General features: G+C 48.3%; 5 protein-coding genes across 5 annotated transcripts; 1 reads left to right on the forward strand and 4 right to left on the reverse strand.

Moving 5' to 3' along the window:
- Positions 1–141: 141 nt before the first annotated feature.
- FPRO_13457 (uncharacterized protein) lies at positions 142–2,571 on the reverse strand (the record flags this gene model as incomplete). Its single annotated transcript, XM_031222912.1, has 6 exons — positions 142–874; positions 921–1,311; positions 1,359–1,901; positions 1,951–2,318; positions 2,369–2,457; positions 2,506–2,571. 6 exons carry the CDS (start codon positions 2,569–2,571, stop codon positions 142–144), a joined length of 2,190 nt encoding a protein of 729 aa, XP_031088323.1.
- Positions 2,572–3,733: 1,162 nt separating this feature from the next.
- On the reverse strand, positions 3,734–12,792 carry FPRO_13458 (uncharacterized protein; the record flags this gene model as incomplete). Its single annotated transcript, XM_031222913.1, has 2 exons — positions 3,734–12,429; positions 12,480–12,792. 2 exons carry the CDS (start codon positions 12,790–12,792, stop codon positions 3,734–3,736), a joined length of 9,009 nt encoding a protein of 3,002 aa, XP_031088324.1.
- Positions 12,793–14,037: 1,245 nt separating this feature from the next.
- FPRO_13459 (uncharacterized protein) lies at positions 14,038–15,726 on the forward strand (the record flags this gene model as incomplete). The annotated part of the gene is made up of 4 exons (XM_031222914.1): positions 14,038–14,142; positions 14,216–15,339; positions 15,384–15,492; positions 15,541–15,726. The coding sequence occupies 4 exons, from the start codon at positions 14,038–14,040 to the stop codon at positions 15,724–15,726; spliced, it is 1,524 nt and encodes a 507-aa protein (XP_031088325.1).
- Positions 15,727–15,997: 271 nt separating this feature from the next.
- FPRO_13460 (uncharacterized protein) lies at positions 15,998–16,624 on the reverse strand (the record flags this gene model as incomplete). Its single annotated transcript, XM_031222916.1, has 1 exon — positions 15,998–16,624. One exon carries the CDS (start codon positions 16,622–16,624, stop codon positions 15,998–16,000), a length of 627 nt encoding a protein of 208 aa, XP_031088326.1.
- A 276-nt stretch (positions 16,625–16,900) lies between these two features.
- On the reverse strand, positions 16,901–18,187 carry FPRO_13461 (uncharacterized protein; the record flags this gene model as incomplete). The annotated part of the gene is made up of 1 exon (XM_031222917.1): positions 16,901–18,187. One exon carries the CDS (start codon positions 18,185–18,187, stop codon positions 16,901–16,903), a length of 1,287 nt encoding a protein of 428 aa, XP_031088327.1.
- Positions 18,188–19,242: the final 1,055 nt, after the last annotated feature.

Here is a 19,242-nt window from a genome sequence, read left to right on the forward strand (position 1 = left end):
GTTGGTACAGATACCGGACGGGCATGAGAGATCTAATCGTGATATTCTAGCAGCTGATAGCTCCCGATTGATCTGAATTGAATTGGATGCCAAGATAGAGTCGGCAATGCCTAACCAGGTTACGATATTCAGACTGCTGACCTAAGAGGTACTAGAGTCGAACCCGAACAAGTCATCAAACACCATCATATCCCGACTCGTAAGTGCCTCATCTCCGGTGCCATAGTGATTGAAGCCAGGCTGAGACATCGGTGCAAAGTCCTCCTGTGCCATCAAAGGGGCTTCGAACACAAAGCTTTGAATGATCCGATCAATGTCAAAATCGGAAACCTCCAGGTTAGAGAAGTCAACTGCCGTGTCAGGCGTTGGCTGCTGCGTGACTGACACGTCGGGCTCTTGGTACATGATGTCAGGACCAATTTCAGATAGATCAGATAAATCAATCTGTCCTAGGTGACCGTCTTGACAGCTTGTCGGTTCTATCGCCACAAACTCCCCGACGTTGACTCCCAAGCGGTTCATAATACCAAGAAGAATCTTCATCGTTCGCTTTGGGGCGTGGCACCACGTCTGCTGTTCGGATAAAATCTCCAAGCAATTTCTGAGACACGCATGCGCTTGTGATCCTGGACTTTTCTGCGCCGCCATACGCACATGAATGGTTGCACTCACGTACGTGGCATACGATATAAAGTAGGGCGCTGTACGAAAACAAAAGTGCTGCTTGTAAATTTGAAGGATCTGGTGGATCTCTATCGCAGCTGTGACACAGTTGAAGAAGGCTTCAGGAGCGACTGTTGCAGAGGCGGATGTCAGGTGGCCTTCTGAAAGAAAAGGACGATAGATCAAGATGATGAGGGAGTTGAACAATGATCTGCTCAAGTTAGTGCGTGCACAACAGAGCCAAACAACAAACGCACAGCAGTGACAGATTGTGGGGAAGGATGTTGGAGGAAGTAGGGTCATTCAGATCAACTCTCAGACACTCCGGCAATCCATCCTTCCAAGATTTCAGATCGTGGTGAAGCGATTGTGCAGACTGCCATATTTGATCAGCAGTCTTTGTGGCGCTTCTCTCCGCATAAAGAGCGCAAAGAATACGATCCATGATAATGCTGAGTCCGCAAAGTTGCCCAAACGTGGAGACACTATACGTCGGACAATCCAACTGAGACGGTTGAGCAGAATACCCTCGGGTATGAAAATCCTCCAGTTCTTCATATTCATCGACAAACACGATCGGTACACGGTTGTCATGTTCGCGTAACCGAGTTGGACGGCCTTGGTAGATAGACTGGACCTTGTCCGAGACTAGAAAGATCAGCTAGACATAAATCTACGGGTCTTCGGATGCTTACTGAATGTTGCCCAGAAGACACGACGCTCGATCTCCGTATCCTCAACAGATACTTTCTTTGAAGATCTCCGAGCTGGGCCATCGATGTGCAGACCAAGATCGATTATCATACTAATCGCGATACCTAAGTAATGCCACGAGAGACTCCTCTCATTACACCATGAGAATAGCGCATCCGAAACGACTAGCAGCGCCTGGATGGTGGTTATTTCACTCTTGAACAACACCCGAGAGCCACAGGCGTGCAAGGCCTGTTCAAACTTGATGCGATATGGACGCCCAATGGAATTAAGCCTGCCAGTGTTTCGGAGAGCGGCTGCATCAACTGTATGCATAGAGCCAGCAAAGAGCATGGCCGTGAGGAGGAGATCAGAGTAGTAAAGACCGTTGCATGCCATGTCGCGCATAAAGGCTGGTCGATACACGATAGAGCCAATGTAGTGCTGGCGGTTCCAGAACTTGGAAAGAAGATCCATACCGACTTTGGGGCTGATGTCACCAAAGTCCAGTTTTCCTGCTCTGAGGTTGACCTTTTCAAGTTGACCTGATTTGAATGAGCATCTAGAATTGAATCTCGAGTGATATATACTCACGTTGCCTAGTTGTCTCTGCCAAAAGTTGGTTCTTGGCAATCTCGTCGGAGCTGGTTATACGAGACGAGTCTCTGGCAGTCCCTATGTGTATAGCTCCGCTGGAAGGGCCATGAAACGCGGCACCCTCGGGTTGCCCGATCGATAAGTGGTAAGAAGGAGAGGCAGCTTGCCCCTTTGCTTGATAAGTCTGATCGTTAATGATGTTCAGCGTAATTGTAGATTCAGTGGGATTCGGGGTTTCATCCAGATGGTTTCCTACTTGCTGGGTATCGGAATGTACGCTGCTCAACTCTGGACTCCTTGAACACAACTGATCGCGTAAGCGAGCATTTTCCTCCTCTAGTTTCTGTATGCGCGCATTAGACGGTCTGCTCAAGCATGTTAGCACCAGCCCTGCATGACTTCTTTGCAATTTTACCTAGCCTGAGCAGTTCTCTGAGAATATGTACATTCAATGGCCCGACCCTGGCAATTTTCGCACTTTGGCTTCGCGTTATCGCAACCAAGCTAGACAAGGTCAGCAGATAAGTCGCATCATGTTGAATGTACTGCTACCTTTCGCCTTCGGCAAAAGTCGCAAGCGGCAGATGCGCGCTGGGATCTACGTTGAGATGATTTCATGATGGCGGGACGGATGTTGACGGGCCGTGGTGCTGAAGGAAGATGATGGTCCGCTCACCAGGGGAGGTGAGGTGAGATATTTTGAAGATGACATAAGCGGACAGACACATCCCGCCACTCCACCTTAAAGTAAGGTGAGGTATCCTTTGAATTTTATCATGTCAGACTGCCGTCTAATATTGATGCGATTTTGGTACATTATTTCTCTGCACTTTGTATTTGACTAGATACAAGTAGACTGGCGTATCCCATAAGCCGGTACAACTGAGCCCGGCTATACGGGATTACCGATGCGTCTCCAAAGCGCCTGAACAATCATAAGCAGCGCGTTCGGGAAGTCCCATATCAGAGAAAGACTGAAATAAGCAAAACTACCGTTCTGCAGTGATTCGTTCCACAGCTTGAGCACGAAACTACCTACGTACGTCAGGACGTATGAAGCTGGGGCTTTGACCAAGTTGCAAGCGAAGAGGCCAAGAGTGGGGTCAGTTCAACCAGCCAGAGCACAGTGCCTTGGGCCTTTTGGCTTAGCCTGTAAGAAAATATTCGGCACAATCCTCCACTTCAAGGAATGATTGCTCGGTACTTAATTTCCTTTTAGCTTTAAACCTTCCTTACCAACGCGGCGATAAACAATTTTATCTCAGCCCTATCGGTATCCTATTTAGGATGCTTTTCATTGTCTAGTGCCATATGAATAATCGTGATTCCAGCTTTACAATTGCGTCTCTTATTGTGTGTCCTGTGACGATCCTGAAATAGATTCAACCTTCATTTCTATTTCTTTTCCATTTCTTTTCCATTTGTCTATTCTTTCCATTTCAGTCAAACATGCAATAAGGCACATGCCACACAAAAACTAAAGAGCATGCCTGTTATCGAAGTCATCCTCAACCAAACGCACTCCTTCAATAACCCTTCCCATATCCGTCTTGTCAATAGTCCCACAGTCTTGCCTGACCTTTTCCAAAAGCTCCTTCAAAAACATCGCAGGGCTCTTGGTAAAACCACATTGACTCCCACTACCACCAACAGCATCGTCATCCAGCCGGTCCCATGCCAAACAAAGCAAGTCACAGACAAGCTTGTAGTCGTCATAAGACGACAGATAAAGCTGCCCAGCAAAGAGATTGAGAAACGTAATGATGTCTCTCGGCATCTCCTACACGACCTTCTTCCCCACGGAATAAAGCTGAAGGTCATCCAGCGATTGAAACCCAAGGTTGATCCTCGGCGCGTAAAGGTGCAGAGCAACATGCTCTGACTCTTCGATAAGCGGAAGAAAGTGCTGCGCCTCAAATGGACTTATAACCACTATTCGAGGAGCACCCTCCTCGTTCTTACCAACCAACACCCACTGCACAGGACGTTGATAGGAGTCCGAGTAGTTCTTCCCACCAAACGCACCTTTGACAGTATGCGCAAAGTCCATACTCACCCATACCGTCTCAGGGAACTCCTTGACGTCGAAGTGCACAGCTGCCGAAGTCTTGTTCAGGCTCTGAAACGCGGGTTTCATTACAGTTCGGAAGGCAGTAGAGGACTCTGGGAATGAGCCATGTGCTATCCACTCCTGCAGAAGCCTGTTGACACTATGGGTGTCGGGCTTCAGGGCAGGGACCTTTTCGACTTGTCGCTCGTGTTGTGTTTCTGGCGCCAGCTCTCGTTCTTGCTCCTCCTGTAGAGAGCAAGTGCGTAGCCTTTCCAGGCCGAACTCTTCGCATCGGGACTTGAAGATCTTTGCGGCGGAGTCATTCAGCCCTCCTGTGAGTGAAGAAAGGTCGGCCAGACCTTTCTGGGGGATGTATCTTTCCCTCAAGCTCTGTCCCTCCTCTTCGAGAAACTCATCCGGCTTGATGTTATCATCAGAGATGCGGGACCAGAGGGCTTCTTGCTTAAAGAACCTAACGCCCTGCATAAGCCAAAGTGGCATAGCCCTCTTCAGGTCATGACATGTCTCAGTAATAGCCCAGCAAAGGACATCAGAAACGGAGATTCCTTCCCTACCAGGGGCACCTTCACCCTTGAGCTGAACAATCTTGTGCTCAATTTCCCACGGAATGCAGAACTCCACTGTCTGTCCCTTACCCAGCTTGCGCATCCGCATACAAGCTTGAACCAGCCTATCCTTCGTCAGACCAGCACCCAGAGTGACCACAGCACGATAGTCGGCGGGAAGCTTCAGATCCGTTCCGCGGGTGTGTGCCTCATCCAGAAAGACGAGACATAGATCCAGCTGCTGGGAGAACGGGGAGGTCTGGAAGTCTTCGATCTTGTCTGAACGGTCCATAACAACAATTTCGTCGCTGTCATTGAAGAATACCACAGCTTGAGTGGAATACTGATCCTGGTAGCAGGCTAACCATTGCTTAGCAAACTCCTGGTTGGTAAGATCAACGACTTGGGCGCCAACGTCGAGAATAACACGGGTATTAGGGCTCATGTTGGACACCATCTGCAAAAGAAGACTGCTGTCGAAAGTGGTGCCCTTTGCTTCTTGGGGCATCAATGAGATTCCATTCTCTGGCTGGAGTAGGTATTCTAGAACAAGCGCGTTTGTATGATTCTGCTCAGGTAGGTCGAGCTGTTTCATATCGAGTGGCAGAACACATCGCGAGTCGTTGGTCCCACTGAATCCTGTAGTAGGGTTATCCTTCTTCTTACCAAGGTCCCAACCAGAAGCTGACAGCTTGTGAGGGAATTCCTTGGACTCTTTTGCGAATACCAGATGACACAGGTAGTAATCAACCGCCGCTTTAGAATATCGTATATGGGGAAAGATCTCAGTAGTGCACTGCACCCGGTCCCTCAAGTTAACTACTTCCAAGTTGCTGAAGGCTTTTGGTAGCGATGGTGCAGTCTTGACCCAGTCCTGATACTCCTGTGTGGCATTATCCAATCGACTAAGTAGCTCAAATGCCGCGAACAAAGCGTCATCGTCGAGACCACTGTAGTAATAACTCAAACAGGTGAGCGTGATCACCACGTCAGGTTGGCTAAACTCCGATCGAGGTGTTGGGTTATCCTTTGCCCGGAAAGGAACAGCCAGTTTGGTTATCTTCTCTCTGTTATGGTCCACACCGTAGTTTACTCTCCACCGTTTACCTCCCAGTGCGAAAGAAAGAATTCCCTCAGCGAAGAGTCCCCGGAGAAGGGGTATATTTCTACTCACCGTTTCGCTCCAGAGGGAACCTTTCTCCACAGCCTCGATGTCGGAGGCTGTTGGCTCAGCCTGAGAAATATATCGTTGTACTTCATCTCGGATCCGTTTGGGCTGGCGTGCGATGGGGAAACCGGCCATACCAGTCTCGCAGATCATCTCAGTGACACGGTTGAAGATTTCAGCTTCGGCGTCAGGTCGTAGAATTCGTAGGCGAGGATATCTCCCGACATGCCGGGCGTCAAATTCGATGAAATGCGGGTACTTGGACTTTATCTCAGGGCCGAACTTGGCAATGAGGCCCATGACTCCCTGGATGATAACCCATCTATCGGGGCTATGTTCGATTGGCCGTTGCTTTCCAACAGTGTAGATGAGTTCGAACTTGATACTGAAATTCTCATCACTCTCGTCAACGATATCTCGCGAGGAACGATCAAAAAGGTTTCTTGTCTGCGACATTGCTTCGGCGACTTCAACATATCCCCGGATTCGAGATTCCATCTCCATCAGTTGGAAAGAAAGCAGGTGCTCTGGCTGCACCATCAATACACCACCCTCCTGGGTGCACCGTTTCATGAGACACTGGATAGTGTTTGCCGTTTGCAGATCCATCTTGGTGTCTCGAGAGAACGGAAGCATATACACCGGCCGATCAAGGAGCCCTGATAACTTGGATATCAACATCTGATGCATCTGCTTAGCCTGTGGCTTTGTGACAATGACTCTAACAAGCTTCGTCCTATCTCCAAGAGCTGTGGCTACAATGGGCACGATGACTGTTGACTTGCCTTCGCCCATGTTGAGCTGCATCACTGAGTTCTTGTCACCAGGGGGATTAATCATCTGTTCAGCGATCTGCTGCTGTACATCGCGGATCATGATCTCGCTTTCGCATTCCAGTAGCAGCCATTCTGGATGGTCAAAGGGACACCAGCTTTGATGGCCACCGTTTTCGAGCTCACGAATAAGATCGACGTGACTGGACTGGAACCGAATTAGACGTTTGGCTCGTTGTAATGAAGTGATCGCAGTTCCGTAGTGGATTAGGCTTTCCTTCCATCCAGCAGAAAGCGTCTTCCATTGGGCTGGTCTGAGCTGCTGTAACATTTGAGTGGGTGACATCCTTGGAAGAAATCCAGCTTCTTCAAGGATAGTGTACATCGCGTGTGAGAGTTTACTTGAAGATGGGAGGGAAGAGAGCAGAGCCTCATGAAGCTTTGTTAGGTGAGACTCGCATCTCTCCAAGTGGTCTCGAAGTAGGCTTGGGAGCTTTCCAAGCTGTTGCCCCTTCAACTCAGATTCGACATGGCCATCTAAACTCGAAAGACTATCCTTTAGCTCCCTCAAATACCTGTGCTCATAGTCAAGCTTGGCTTTGGAATCAAGGTTGTCAATGATACTACTGAGCTTGTTGCTCTGTCTGTCCCTCTCCGAGTTCACCAAAAACCGACCCAAGGCCGGAGGAGTCCTATGATGCAAGACGCCCAAGGATGAGAAGAGATCTGACGTAGCCACAAATCTTGACATTGGTCTGTTGGTGGGAATCAACGTCCTAGGTAGTACTGGTGACACCTGTATGACCTCGCCCGGTACGTCTTCTCTCATGTAACCAGCCACTATATCCAGATGCTTCCTCAGGCGAAGGTTCTTCAGCCACTGGTTCCACTTTCCAAGGGCACTTTCCATGGCAGGTCCCATCCTAATATACGACGTCAGCTCCATGTATGGATCTGACGGCTTTTTCGGATCCTCAGAAGGCCATTGCCGTTGCAGGTGTTTCACAAAAGTATCAATGGCTTTAGCGCTTCTCTTTCTGTACTCGCCCATTCGCCGATTTTCAACTTCGCTGCTTCTCTCATCGAAACGACGGGCAGATATGGCATCAGGGCTGCTGGCGTAACTAACCACATACGGTGCTACCGCGGCTCGCAAGTCCTCGTCTCGAATTTGGCAGCCGGCTGTTAGGTTGTATGATGATGCACCGAGTAGTTTGCAGTCGGCCATTGATCGGAACTGGGTGAGCAACAGCAGCGCCTGGCCAACTTGAGGATCGTACTCTGAGGAATATGACATTGTGGCCATCCACATCATCAGCTCGTACTTGTCGAACCAGGTGACTGACTTTTTGTATGAATTGTGAAGCTGGAACCATACGGACGATAGGTATGATTCTGGGCCTTGTAGCCAAGATGAGTCGTAGTCGATTCTGCTTTTAGGTAAGATCTCCTTAGTGTGTACGCGCTCGTCACCGCTCATGAGACTGAAAAGAAGATGGCCAAGCCTACCAGATACTGGTCTTGAAAGGGTGCAGGACTTGTTGTATACTCGGTACGCCATCTCCACTGTGCGTGTAGACCTTTCGAGCGATTTACTCTTCTCCCTTGACGCGTATCTGACATCATGTTTCGTAGTAAAGTCTTCCGCACCGAAGCCAGAGACTCGAGCTGCAGATGTCCGAAGAATAGCGCGATCGACCAAATCATCTATCGAGCAGTGTTGGTCCATTTTTGGGACAGGGTTCTTGGGAAACAAGAACTGAACTTCGCGGTATTTCTTCAGGATATTTCTTACTTCCTTTCCATATCTGTCATCCTGGATTGTGTAGCTCAGGTCATTCCGCCACCGTACCCTCTGCATCTCCCGTCGATCAGCGGGATAGTATGATCTCTTTGGTGATAATTGGGCAATGTTCGACAAAATTGTATACGTCGATTCTGAGAATGCCGTAGGAGCTCTGACTGAGGCGGAACCAAGAATAGCGAGAGCTTCTTCGGCTCCAGTGCGCTGGAGGAAGGGATCCGGGAGACAGTATGATGTCAGAGCGTGGAGGTATGCAAGGTACAACTTGCTTTCTACCTTGTCATTGGGTACGATCCTGCGAAGAAGGGGATCTAGTCTGTAGGTTTGAACTCGACTAGCTGCCTCACAATCAAGATAGACTTCGACGTGGTTCTCGACCCCGTAACCAGTAGACATTTGACAACTAGCGTTACCTTCGGGTATGATGACCGACCTGATCTGAGAATCATGGGAATTTCTTAGAACGAGTTTGTTCTCAAGGCCAATGAGGGTTCCAATGGCTTGGTTTTGATCAACCTCCATATCACGAAATTGACGAGACTTGATGTTGGATGTCTTTGATCTGATCATGAACTCAAGGCGGAGCTTTGGTAGCTGGACCTCAAGCTCTTTGCTTCGTTGGTGGAGAACCAGATGTAAGTCCGAGGCAGGCTGAAGTGGTGAGAAGATATGGGAGATTCTCTTCCCAAGCTCACTCCATGGACTTACGAGCACACTTTCTTTACCAAGTAATAACTTCCATGTGTCACTGTCCTTTCGTAAGTGCCAACTCTCCTTCTTCATGCTTGGCCAAGGGTCACTGACGTGGCAGAACTCAATCTCTCCAGACGCTTCCTCAAGCCAATGGACGTGATTATTGGTGAAGTCATTGGGAAATAGATCTCGGAGGTTCCTTGATGGTATCAAGTTGAACGTCAAACCGTTCTTGGAAACATGTACAAGAAGGTCATCAACGCCCTTCTTTGTCTGCATACCAAGATGAACCGTGTACAAGTGGAACATCTTGGTCGCGCAGAAGCTCATACCCGGCATGTTGCTCGGCATGACTTCCAATGTAGCTGACCCGAATAGTTTCTGATACTCACGATGAGTCTCATACTTTTGGGGAAGTCGTGAGACAGGCAATCCATTAACCAAAAACTGTCCTGTGAGAAGGCTGACGTGGACTTGGAGGTTTCCAGTGATTTCCGTGACCCAGTGATCAGAGATCAAAGACCACTCACCTTCTCGTGCAAAGTCAGGCCATCGTCGCTTGATGGCTATATCGAGGCATGAACTTCCCTTGGAGGCTATTTCACTAACCAGAATGGGTAGGGATCTATGCATTGTGGTTTTGTACCGGTCGAGCATAATGCCATACAGTGCATCCCCCTGTAACTGTTGAAAGTTGGCATTGTTATGGATGATGATCGAGATTTCCAGTAGTATCGCCGCTTGCTGTTCATCAGCCAATACCTGTTCAAAGTGGTCACCCTCCGAATTGAACGTCTCGATGCAGACAAGGGCAATGTGCACTGCTGCCTCGAGAAATTCCTCCCGTTGCGTGCGATGCTCAATATCCTGGACCTTGTACAACAGATGCATCACCCATTTGTAAGAGATCTCTCGGCACTTTTCGATGAGTTCCAGAATTTGTGTTGACAGGGACTTATTAGCTAGAGCAAGTAGCCTAGTGGCCAAGCAGGTGAAAGAGCACAGCGAGGTGTACGACTCCCAATTCTCCTGAACTCTTGACACGTTCTCACTCAGGTAGTTTATAATTTGTGAACCGAATTTCACCTCTGTCGGTCGAGTATGCGCATGTCTTGTCGGCTCATCCTCATCAAACGGCCCAGCTTGCAACATCACCTGGAGTAGAAACAACGCAGTCTCTGGCTTATTGAAGTCTACCGTCGGCATAGCAAGCTGTGTAAGGATGTTCATCCACTGGAGGCGATATCCGTAAGGAAAAACAGCTAAAGCCTTAAACTCCCCAAGCGACATGTACTCTGGACACTCGGACTGGCTCGCGATGGCCTGGTTGGGTGTTTCCCCATTCTCACAAAGCCATGTTCGAGCCATGAATCTTTGCAAGGCATGAGCTCTCGCAGGGAGTTTGATGGTACAGCGCTTTGAGATCTCTGTCGTTGGTTTGAAGGTAGACAGGAATGTATTTCTAGAACTATCGTGATATTGAAAGCGGAGGCCGTTATTAAGACAGACATCAGCCTCGGTACAAGTTTCGATACATTTCTGATTGCGGTGTGTTTGAGAGTGTGGTTTAATCTCAGAGAGGAGTTGCACTCTATGCCGCAGGGACTTACACCAAGAACTCAGGGGTTTATACGTCGTCAAGGGAAAGGAAGCACGTGGGTAGTCTCCCGCGCTAGACGATTCAAATTTCAGGATGTTATCCAGGAAATAAACCGTAGCATCTCGCCATACAGCAAAACTGACGGGTACATCCATTTCAAAGACAGACGTTTGAGCCTCAAGTTCATCTGCTGGGAGAGGCCACTCATGAGGGCTGAATTTAAGCTTCTTTGCCTTGGCAGGGAGAGCACAGCGCGCGCACTTGCTCTTGGTATGAACGTAATACTCCACGTCGTGTTCAACCTGGAGGACCTTCTCGCATTGCATGTCGTCGTACTTCTTCATGATATCGTCGTACTTTGCTTTGAGCTTCCGGAACTGCTGTAGCTTCTTATCGCGGTCGATTTGTGCACTACGCTCGATCTGTTCTTTCTTCTCTTGGAGCTTTGGGGATTGTCGAAAGTACTCAACGGCGAAAGAAAGCCTTTGGCCGTATGAGAGAAGTGCTGATAGCTTTAACTTTCCGGAAGAATCGTCCAGGTACTCTTCCAACCGACGGAGTCTCTCCATATCTTTATTCAAATGGATTAAGAGATCGCTGAAGACTTCACGAGGGATTTCATTGCGATACTTCAACATCAAAGGGTTGTGGTGGACAGCCATCTTATCAATAGCTACCCAGATCTCACCGAGAGTAAGGAGCATCTTCGACATTCTCTCGGGTCGTCCGGTATACCATCTCTCCGCAGACATATGGTAGTGCTCGAGCAGTGTGTTCAGACCGTGGCATGATTGATCGCTGTTTAAGTGATGTTCAAGCCATGTGCTGAGATTATTCTCTACCCAAGCCTCAACAGCTGCGAGCTCGAAAGATATGTTGTCATTATTGACAGAACCATTGACTCCAGGGAGAGTAAAAGGGTCTAGGGCCAAAGCAATGGGCTTGGCCTTGAATTCTTTAGTTGCTGATAGTTGTTGCCGCCGGGGGATAGTTGCGAGGAAGGTATCGAGTTCAGGCAACGAGAAGTCGGTATGCTCTTCGAACTTGAACTCAGCTAGGACACCGAGATCAAGTGGCTGTTCGTTTCGTTGCTGGATATTGATCCACCTCTCCTTCAAATTTCTCGAAGCTGATGAGACGATATCCTTGATAACATGAAGCCATGGCCCGTCCTTGATATCCCCCAGCTTGCAAAGCCGTCTTGAGATCTTGGCCATCATCAAATGAATAATCTCACTAGATAACGACTTCTCACAGGCAAGCTGAAGGGCCTGAGCTATCAAGAACACCATAAAGCGCTTGTACAACTCCTGTGATCCTTGTGGATGGCGGGCCATGGTGAGCTGGACTCCCACGCGAAGAAGAAGCCACAACGGAGATCTCGTCCATGGATCTCTGCTGTTATTCCACGAAACTTCCTCGCGCGTTCTCTTCTGAACGGCCTTGATCTCAGCAGGTGTCCCAGCACCTCGCAGAAAGCTTGTCAGCAGCTCGGTGACGATACGAGGATCTGTTGTGTCGCGCTCCTCATTGTGCATCTGCTGTGCTTTCTTCACTTTGGGCTGCATTTCTGCTACGGCCTGATGACTCATCTTGACAAGAGTTTTAGCCAAGGCCTCTTGGAAGGAGGAATCGTTGAAGTCTTTGGCGGAGACTTCTGTCGCGGTGGCAGGGAACTCGCGAATAAGGCGACCTTTCGTCGCCATAGCTGCCCTGTTGGTAGGCGAGAGCTCAAATGTCTCGAAGGAATATGAGCTCTCTAATCGTCGGATGATTAAGCCTGCATTTTGTTCCGTGATATGATACATTGAGGCGGCGTCCACTGTTCATGAGTCAGTAGTGTGATTGGTCAAAGTTTGCAGCAAAACTTACCCTGCTCTGAAAGTCTCTTGAAGGAGTTCTGGACACTTCTGGAATCCAGATAGACATTCGAATCTCGGGCATCCCGTGTGTTCTTTAACATGACGATGCAACGATTTGTTACAAGGTCATCAGCTTCATCAGATAGTTCCCCGAAGCGTGTGAGGGACTGGATAACGAAGTTGATGAGGAATTCTTCGTTTGATGCCAAAGCATCATCGTGTCCTGGTAGCTTCGATGGAAGGATGAGATGATGGAAAAGGTAGTCGAGTTGATCGTTTGTGCAGGACAATGTCTGCACTGAAGTCAGGTGAGATTCGTTCATTTTGAAGTGATGGGAGATGTCGAGTTTCTTGCAGGGGAAGAATGTTGTAAAGGGAATGGGGGAAGGCTAGACTTTTTATAGTATATTTCAGAAAAGCAAAAAACGTTGTGAAAGGGAAAAATGTTGATGTGAAAGTTTGTCTAATACATGGTATGCCGTTGTGAGTTCTTCAATATGTAGATTTTAGATGTCGCCGTGATCATTGGTTGCAAAGGAAGTAAACTTCGTTCACAACGAGAAAGGGTTCAAACTGGGATATAGACTTTCGAGTGGCCAATAGCAAAATGCATTAAAGACTATCAATATTGATCCAAAGATATAGCTCAAAATCAGAGCATCCTTAATTTTACTGCTTCTAGTTTAGGTATACTATATATTATTTGTTCGATAGAAAACCACCTACCCCAGGTACATTTACATTATACCTGGGAATATATCGCCTTATTGGATGCATAAACAGTACAAACCTTGCCTGTAAAGTCTATCATACGACAAGCTATTTCTTTTACTTTTTGAATATTATTTCGCGATGTTATACACTTCCATTTTACAGACAGATGCTTTCGTGACTCGATACCAAAGTTTGAAAATAGAGTTTAGCGCAGCGTGACAGAATCGCGGTGCCTGGCGCCGATCTCCCGCGTGCCAGCCTGACTCCATAGTTATCTCCCTGAGACTGTTGTCTCCTAAGTCTGCGCGTGGGGGTGCAACACAATGCAGCGGCGAGTATTTCTTTGGCACGTTGACATTTCCCTATTGAACTGCCCCCCTGGCCAAAGTGGCACAGCCTCATCCAAACCAGCAGAAAAGCACGTGCAAATCTCCCCAGAATTGCAGTCTCGGGCCCGGGAACATCTTCCGTCCGTCTACGTCACACCAGGGATAATTGCAGCACAGCGCAGCGTGGCATGCCCAGACGCCAATAAATTAGGCTACAGAATAACTCTGATAGGCACCAGAATACACTGCAGTCTGCAGAGGCATCCAATTACGCGTCCCAATTTCATGATATCCCTCTTCATCTCGGTTACATTCTGGCTTCTCCTGTCGCTTTTGGGCAGGGATGCATTGCACGTCCTGAGGCCCGGATGCAGCGGGGCCTCACATCATTTTCGAGGTGGTTTGATGTATCAGCTCAGCATGCCGTGCGATTAAAAGGGTTGCTTTGACCGCTCAATCTCGTGTTTAATCATCCGTTCTTCTTCCCTTCATCTCACACGTATATGGACGAAAGAGTCTGTGACCATGGCCCTCAAGCAGAATGGAGGCGCTCATTTGAGTAGCGACATTGACTTCATCGCGACACCCAAAGCGCCCGCTGACGTGCTCTCGACCGGCAAGAATCCGGGCGTGCCTTTGACCAATGCAAGTCCTCGCACGGATTTGTGTCCATCATGTCATATCTGCTAATCACTGCGAATAGTCTCCCGCTATCAAAAACGCTCCGCTCCCCGCCGACGGCCCCGGATACGAACAATGGTCCAACCTCTTCCTCGGCGTCGCTCTCTACAGCGTTCCCCAATGGCTATCATGGAAACTCGGCGGCGGTCTCAAACTTGCTCTTTTCCTCGCCATCTTCACCACGGTCCCTGTATTAATCATCATTTGGACTTTCATGTCCAAATTGAGCCCGCGAATCAATGATAAAGTCCGTCTTCCTGGCCGACCGATCGAGTTCTACCTCACCTTCAAAACGGATCAGCTTCGCGCGCGATACACAGGCCGCCATAAAGTCCCCATGAATAAATTCTTTGAACTTTATTTCACAGGCCAAGTCGATCTCAACGCCGACGCCCTCGAGATACTTGAGTATCGCCATGATTGGGCGACGTTTAATTTCACCAGCGAGACATTTAATTATCTTCTATTCAATTTTTTCCCCGATGTCATTCTTCACTTGCGCTCGCAGGACGAGGAGCAAGTTCGCACCAATTACGATAGTGGAAATGATCATTACGCTTGGTTCCTCGGCCCACGCATGATCTACACCTCTGGAATCATTTCAGACCCCGATCGCGAGGAAACGCTTGAGGAAATGCAAGATAACAAACTCGCCATCGTCTGCGAGAAAATCAACATCAAGCCCGGCGACCGCGTTCTCGACATTGGCTGCGGATGGGGCACCTTGGCCAAATTCGCCAGCTTGAACTACGGCGCACATGTCACGGGTGTAACTCTGGCAAGAAATCAGGTTGAGTGGGGAAACGATGGGTTGAGAAAAGCTGGTGTTGGCGAGGAGCAGAGCCGGCTTTTATGCTGTGATTATCGCGATATTCCGGAGCAAAAATTTGACAAGATCACACAGCTTGAGATGGCGGAGCATGTTGGCGTGAGGCGCTTGACGGGGTTCTTTCGGCAGTGTTATGAGATGCTGGAGGATGATGGGGCCATGTATGTGCAGCTGTCGGGATTGCGCAAGGCGTGGCAGTATGAGGATTTCATTTGGGGTTTGTTTCTGAACAAGTATATCTTTCCTGGTGCTGATGCATCGACGCCGTTGTCGTTTTACGTTGGATGTCTGGAAAGCGCTGGATTCGAGGTCAAGAGGTACGTGATCTGACGTTTTTGAAGGTATCTACTAACTGGTTCAGTGTTGACACTGTTGGCGTTCATTATTCCGGCACTATTTGGCGATGGTACAGAAACTGGCTTGGAAATGCCGAAAAGGTCAAAGCCAAATATGGCGTTCGATGGTTCCGAGTATGCATCCCCATAAACTCTATATGATGAAATAGCTGACTGGAGTAGGTCTGGGAGATTTTCCTGGCTTATTCCACCATCGCATCTCGTCAAGGTTCGGCTACCTGCTTCCAGATTGTGGTTGTTAAGAACCTCAACTCGACTCAGCGGATCGACGGTGTCTATTCTCAGTATGGTCTGCTTGGTGCTCTGGAGGCGGCTCGAGCCGCTGGAAAGGCTGTCCTGCCTAAGTGATATGAATTGGTGGCACCACAACGCTTACGGTTGGCGTTTCAGTTGGTGGCTGGAGTGAAACCTATATTCCTGGCTTTTGCGGTGTAAATTTATGTTTTTGTGTTTAGTATGATGCCAGCTAATGGGGTCTTGGTAGTTTGAGAGTCTATGTCTTGATTTTATGGTCTTTTCACGCCTCAATCCTGCACGTAAGATAGTAGACAATACCTTTCAAATTTAGGGAGGCCGAGACAAAATGAGGTAGATGGTGATCAATTACGCTTGCCAGTCGTTAGTTGATAGCAGCATAGAGACCAACAACCCCTCCAGCCCCGATGAGAACAGCCCTCACGAGGTTTAACCACCGAAACCTCTGCAGCAACTCATGAACCTTTCTATCTTCCTCTGCCGTGGAGTCCCTCCCCGTTTGTTCCTGAGGACCACTCAAGTCTGCGAACTCAAAGCCTTCATCCGTTCCTTTTACAGACTCCCAAGCACTTCTATCAGTCGATGCACTACCCTCAGCCGCTTTCTCACTTCTCGCTCCACCGAGTCTATTATTCTCCTCAATAAGAGCAAAGTTTGTCGGAATCATGAGTTGAGTAAACGGTGCGATGCTAAATGTTAGAGCCGCAGCGGTTAAGAATGTGTTGGTTTTGGGACTGTTTTTTGAGAAGGCGAAGAGGGATCCAGAGCCTGTGAAGTTATTGGAAGATGCTGAGTAGATAAAGCCGATGGTTGACAGAAGTGAGGCTGATGGGAAGACATGTGACCCGCGACTGAACAGCCATCGGATAGAAGGTAGAGAACGTGAGGCAGGCTGAGATTGAAGCTCCGGGACGTCGAAGAATGTCAGGGTTGCGATTCCACCTGACGCCATCAATGCAATGGAGATAGAGATGATTTGAACTGTCGACATGTTTGTGCAAATAGTACTTGGTAGTGTTGGAATTGGCAGGTTCACTCTTCAAGATTTTGGATTTATATCTATGTTCTGCTGGATTATGGATGACGTAATGTGCCTTTGGCCATGACGCTTGTGTATATATGCCGGCCTTTGGCAAGTTTCCGTAGCCCGTGACGATTGTCCGTCTTGAAATCAAATTCCTAGTGCAAACAGTATTTGATTTATCAAAGCTCGCCCACTAACTTCTACTAGGTTCATCATACATTGCCACCACCATATTTGTGTGCATCATAGATCGACCTTGACAGCAGCAATATGCTGTGAATAAAACCCAGTGACAAACAACCAACCCTTCTTCTTACCCCCCTCAAGCTTTGGATCAATTCCAATCAACACAGCTGTGGCCGCAGATCTCAGTCTCTTTCCATCATCTTCAAACAGGATCTTGTTCTCCCACTTTCCATTCTTTCGCTGAGCAAGCCATACCGTTACTGGTTCAGTGGCAGTGTCGATGCCAATGCTGTTTGCAAGCTCACAGGCCTTTGAAAGACCAGCCGAGACATAGCCACTGCTGTCGTTATCTCCACTAGCAAACTTATCGCTGTAGTAGAAGGGGTTGTCGACGGCCGTGTCGAATGGGATAGTTTCTAGGACTTGGATGGTATGGTCTGGCCTGACGGTGGATATATGGACGTCTCCGCTGGCTGCACTGCCAATGGCGATTTCGTTGGGAGTTTTCCCGTGGCCGAGGCCGTTGTTGTTATGGAGGCCTGTCAGAGCGACGGAAGCACTGAACCCGGCTGTTGAGTCCTTGGAGGCAGTATCGGTGATTTCGACATAAATCGTGTTTGACCATTTCGCACCATAGTACATATCCTCAACCTGTCGCATAAGACCCTCACGATATTGGTGATCGTTCGTGACATAAAAGCTTGTCGGGGACAGAGCAACAATGTCGTTTGGAGTCTGGATCAAAGGATGGCTGATGGATCGAACATACTTGACCGAAGAAGACCCAACGCGATGATGGAAGATCTCAATCTGAGAAGCAGCCTTGTTTCCGCCAAACGCCTCCTTCTTCCCATCAACAATATGCTGAAGATACTCGGGATTGGGGAGATGATTCACGGCAAAAATATAAACTCCATTCTTATCCTTAGGATCATCAATAACATCAATACCATGCGTGATAAACGGTCCCTGAAAACCCTCAAACTCCAGTCTTTTCGACTTGAACGTCTTGGGGTCTATGACGTGGATAGACCCACGCGACTTGCTAGCCGTGAGGGGATCGTGCAGAACGCCCAGACCAGGGAACCACGAGAACCGCGGCGCGTACGAGTCTTCACACGCTGTGTAGAGCAGCCCAGAGTGAAGATGCACGTCCTCGCAGACAATTGTGTCGTCAATGGTTATAAAATCTGCATCCGAGACGATAGTGGACGATGGAGTGCGGAAGAAGCCGAGAACGGTCGTGACACGAGTAACGGGGCGGGCGAGAAAAACACCGAGACCTATAGTGAGGGCTGATACAACCAAGGCCTTTGGACCGACTGCGGAAGACTTTGAAGCCATTTTGGATTTGTTCGATGAGAAGGAGAAGAATTGGGCTTCCCCAGTTCCACGAGGGTGATCTTCATGATAGATGAGGGGGACGTGGAAACAGCTAGACTTTTTGCCGAGGTCCGAATTTGAGGTTAGTTCGTCAACTGAAAATCAAGACTTGTCTCATTTAGGTCGAATAAGAACATCGTGATTGGCATTGGGCATGCGGTATACGAAGAATTGGACTTAGCGATGCATATAAGCTGATACTGAATCCCATAGGTGGAGTTGGAAATTTTAGGTAAGCTGACGTTAAATACTGGACAGGGATTTTATGTAATAACTGCGAGATCCGGTGTTGCAAGCATTGAGCAATAATTGGCTATGGATAGCAGGAGGTTCTACGATCTAGGGTTTAGAGAGGAGGTAAGTCGGAAAAGCTGTTCCGTCGTTGAAATCATTACGTGCACTTCTGATGACTAGAGTTCGGCTCCGCGAATCCTTTGCGGCACAGCGATCAAGTACAGTGGCCTAGGACATATGATCGGGCGACGGTGATTATCAGAAGCCCATGAATATTTTTCGGGATTTGGGATATTGTCCGAAGCTGATGAATGGAGTTAACCTGAAGATGTTTCAGTAGAACTTAGATCCAGTTGCTAATATTGCGGAGGCACAAGCTATTGAAGATAATGTAAGACTAAGGCGAAGATACCCTTCAAGCAATCATAGTCGATATCTTGGTCCTCAAGACCTGCGCCTTCGATTACTATTATCTAGGTTCCAAGCGCTCTGCTGATTTAAGCTCTCAGCCACAAGTCATCTTTGTGTGTGATCCCAACCTATTATAGCCGGTTAAACTCCAAGGTGATGTTAGAAAAGCGCAGGTCGATAATGTCTAGATTTATTTCTGATACATCCTAATGATGCACCCACCAAGCTGTAAAAAGACTTGACACCGGTGGCTGTAGGGCTCTACTTGTACAGGCTGAAAAATATAGAGCTCTCAGCCTTGAGCCTCAACACGGTCACGAGGTCGTATTAATCAATCAGGAATTAGTAAGCTATCGATAGTAGTTTATTGC

Source organism: Fusarium proliferatum (assembly GCF_900067095.1).
Source record: "Fusarium proliferatum ET1 genome assembly, contig: FPRO_scaffold012, whole genome shotgun sequence".
In the NCBI taxonomy this organism is placed as follows: Eukaryota; Fungi; Ascomycota; class Sordariomycetes; order Hypocreales; family Nectriaceae; genus Fusarium; species Fusarium proliferatum.